Raw genomic sequence first — 1,839 nt, 5'->3', positions numbered from 1 at the left:
AGGGGGCAGAGCTTTACCGGACCGCTCAGGACACCCAGCTTCGAGGGTCTCCCCAGGCCACGCACCCCCGGGGGCAAACACGCCCTGGCTGCAGCTGCTGCGCGCAGAGGGGCGACGTCACCTACGTGCCCGCTGGGCAAATATTGCAGATTTTTGCCTGCGCTTTTGTTTGCCCTGCTGAAGTGATTCAGCTTTCACCTCGTGCTATCCCGGTCACGATCAAAGCRGCCTCGCGGTTACTCCGCCGCCTTTCACGTAGGCGTATCTCGCTCGCGGACTTTGCCCGCGCCGAGGCTGCTTCTCCCCGGGCCGGCTTCGCCGCCGCCCGCGCCCCGACCCGGGGCGGCCAGCTACGCCCCGCGCCAGCGCCGYGCCAGCTGCCGCCGCGGGGCCGCGAGCCCTCCACGGAGGTGCTCTGCAGGATGCCCGGGCTCAGCAGGCCCCTCCGCAAGGGACGGTACCGACGGGACGCGCTGCAGATGCCCCGGGAGCGGCTCGCGGCCGGGGAGCGCCTGCCCGCGCCAGGGCCGGCACGCCGCTGCCCACCTTGTGTCTGCCCGGGCTGCGGGCCGGCGGGGCGCTCCCCTCCTCCGGCACCGGCTTCAGCGCGGTGCCGGCGCCGAGGGGCTCCGCGCCCAGGCCCTTCATGGCTGCGCGGTACGACATGTTCCTCAGGTTGCGCTTGAGAGCCCCTCCAAAGTCATCGTCCACCTCCACCTCCGCCTCCGGGGAGGCGCTGGGGACAGAGGCCCTCTTCGGGTCGGGGCCCAGGGGCTCCTTACTCGACCCCGCTGCCCCAGGGCTCTGGTGCCGGGAAGGAGTCTTGGTCTTGGTGGAGACAGCCAAGCTTTTGGGGATGAGCTGCTGGGTTCCCACCTTCAGCGCCGCCGGGCTCTCCGTGCTCAGGACGACGCGGCGGGGCTCCGACGCGGCAGGAGAGCTCGCTGCCGAGCACGAAGCRCCGTCCAGCGCCGTGCCGGAGCCGATCTTCCCTGCGGGGGCGGTCGGAGGTGGGGGCACCCGCAGCTCCGGGTGGCATCGGTACTCCGGGAAAAAGGTCTCGTCGTCGTCAGCGCTGCCAGGGGGGCTCCGAGACATGGCGGCAGCGCAGGGAACCAGGACGCTGCTGAGAAAGAAACGGACAACGGGAAAGTCCTCTCGCACCGCAGCAGCCACGTTTCGGCACGGCCAGCGCACCGGCTCGCCCTGGGAACTCCCGAGCCGGCCAGCGTCCCCGCGCACATCCCCGCACCGAGTACGTGCTCCGCTCCCCTCCCTGCCAGCCTTTCCCAGGACGAAGGGCCTCACTTCACCCCTGCGCTCCTCCAAGCTCCTTCCAGCGCAGGCGCTGAGTGCAGCGGTTTTGAGCCCGAATGACTCAAAGAAATCCGGAACAGGGTGGACTAACGCGCGTTYGTCCTTATCTGCTTTCACGGCGCGCTATATGCAAACGGAGGCGACGTGAAGGCACCTGTGCGTCGCTTCCCCTCCTTGCCCAACACTCACGGCTGGTGACTTCACCAAGCGCTAACTAACTCCTGGCCTAAGGGAAGCGCCGGGGCCGTGCGAGGGCTGGGGGTGCCCAGCYTCCAGCACCGCGAGCCCCGACGCAGGCGCCTCCAGCCCGCGGGCCCGTCGCACCCGGGCGCCCACCTTCTCCCGGCTCTGGCCTCCCCGCGGGCCGCGGGAACAGCGCTCCAGCCGCCCCGCGCCACCAGCTCGCTCCAGCCTTGCTGGTTTCTGGGCTCTCCGCGGCGCCCGCTGGGTTTTCCGGGGAGACGCTGAAAATCCCGGCGCGCACCGTGCCGCGAGCCCCCCGCGGGCAGCGCAAACTCCGCC

General features: G+C 70.6%; 1 protein-coding gene across 1 annotated transcript; it reads right to left on the bottom strand.

Moving 5' to 3' along the window:
• Positions 1–105: 105 nt before the first annotated feature.
• On the bottom strand, positions 106–1,211 carry LOC146588570 (rho guanine nucleotide exchange factor 16-like). The gene has a single exon (XM_085317779.1). The coding sequence runs from the start codon at positions 1,096–1,098 to the stop codon at positions 433–435; it is 666 nt and encodes a 221-aa protein (XP_085173905.1). The 5' UTR covers positions 1,099–1,211; the 3' UTR covers positions 106–432.
• Between the last annotated feature and the right edge of the window lie 628 nt (positions 1,212–1,839).

The sequence above is a fragment of the Rhea americana genome, unplaced genomic scaffold (genome assembly GCF_003343005.1).
Source record: "Rhea americana isolate MKP2758 unplaced genomic scaffold, rheAme1 scaffold_504, whole genome shotgun sequence".
In the NCBI taxonomy this organism is placed as follows: Eukaryota; Metazoa; Chordata; class Aves; order Rheiformes; family Rheidae; genus Rhea; species Rhea americana.
This window is presented reverse-complemented; position numbering and strand designations above follow the sequence as displayed.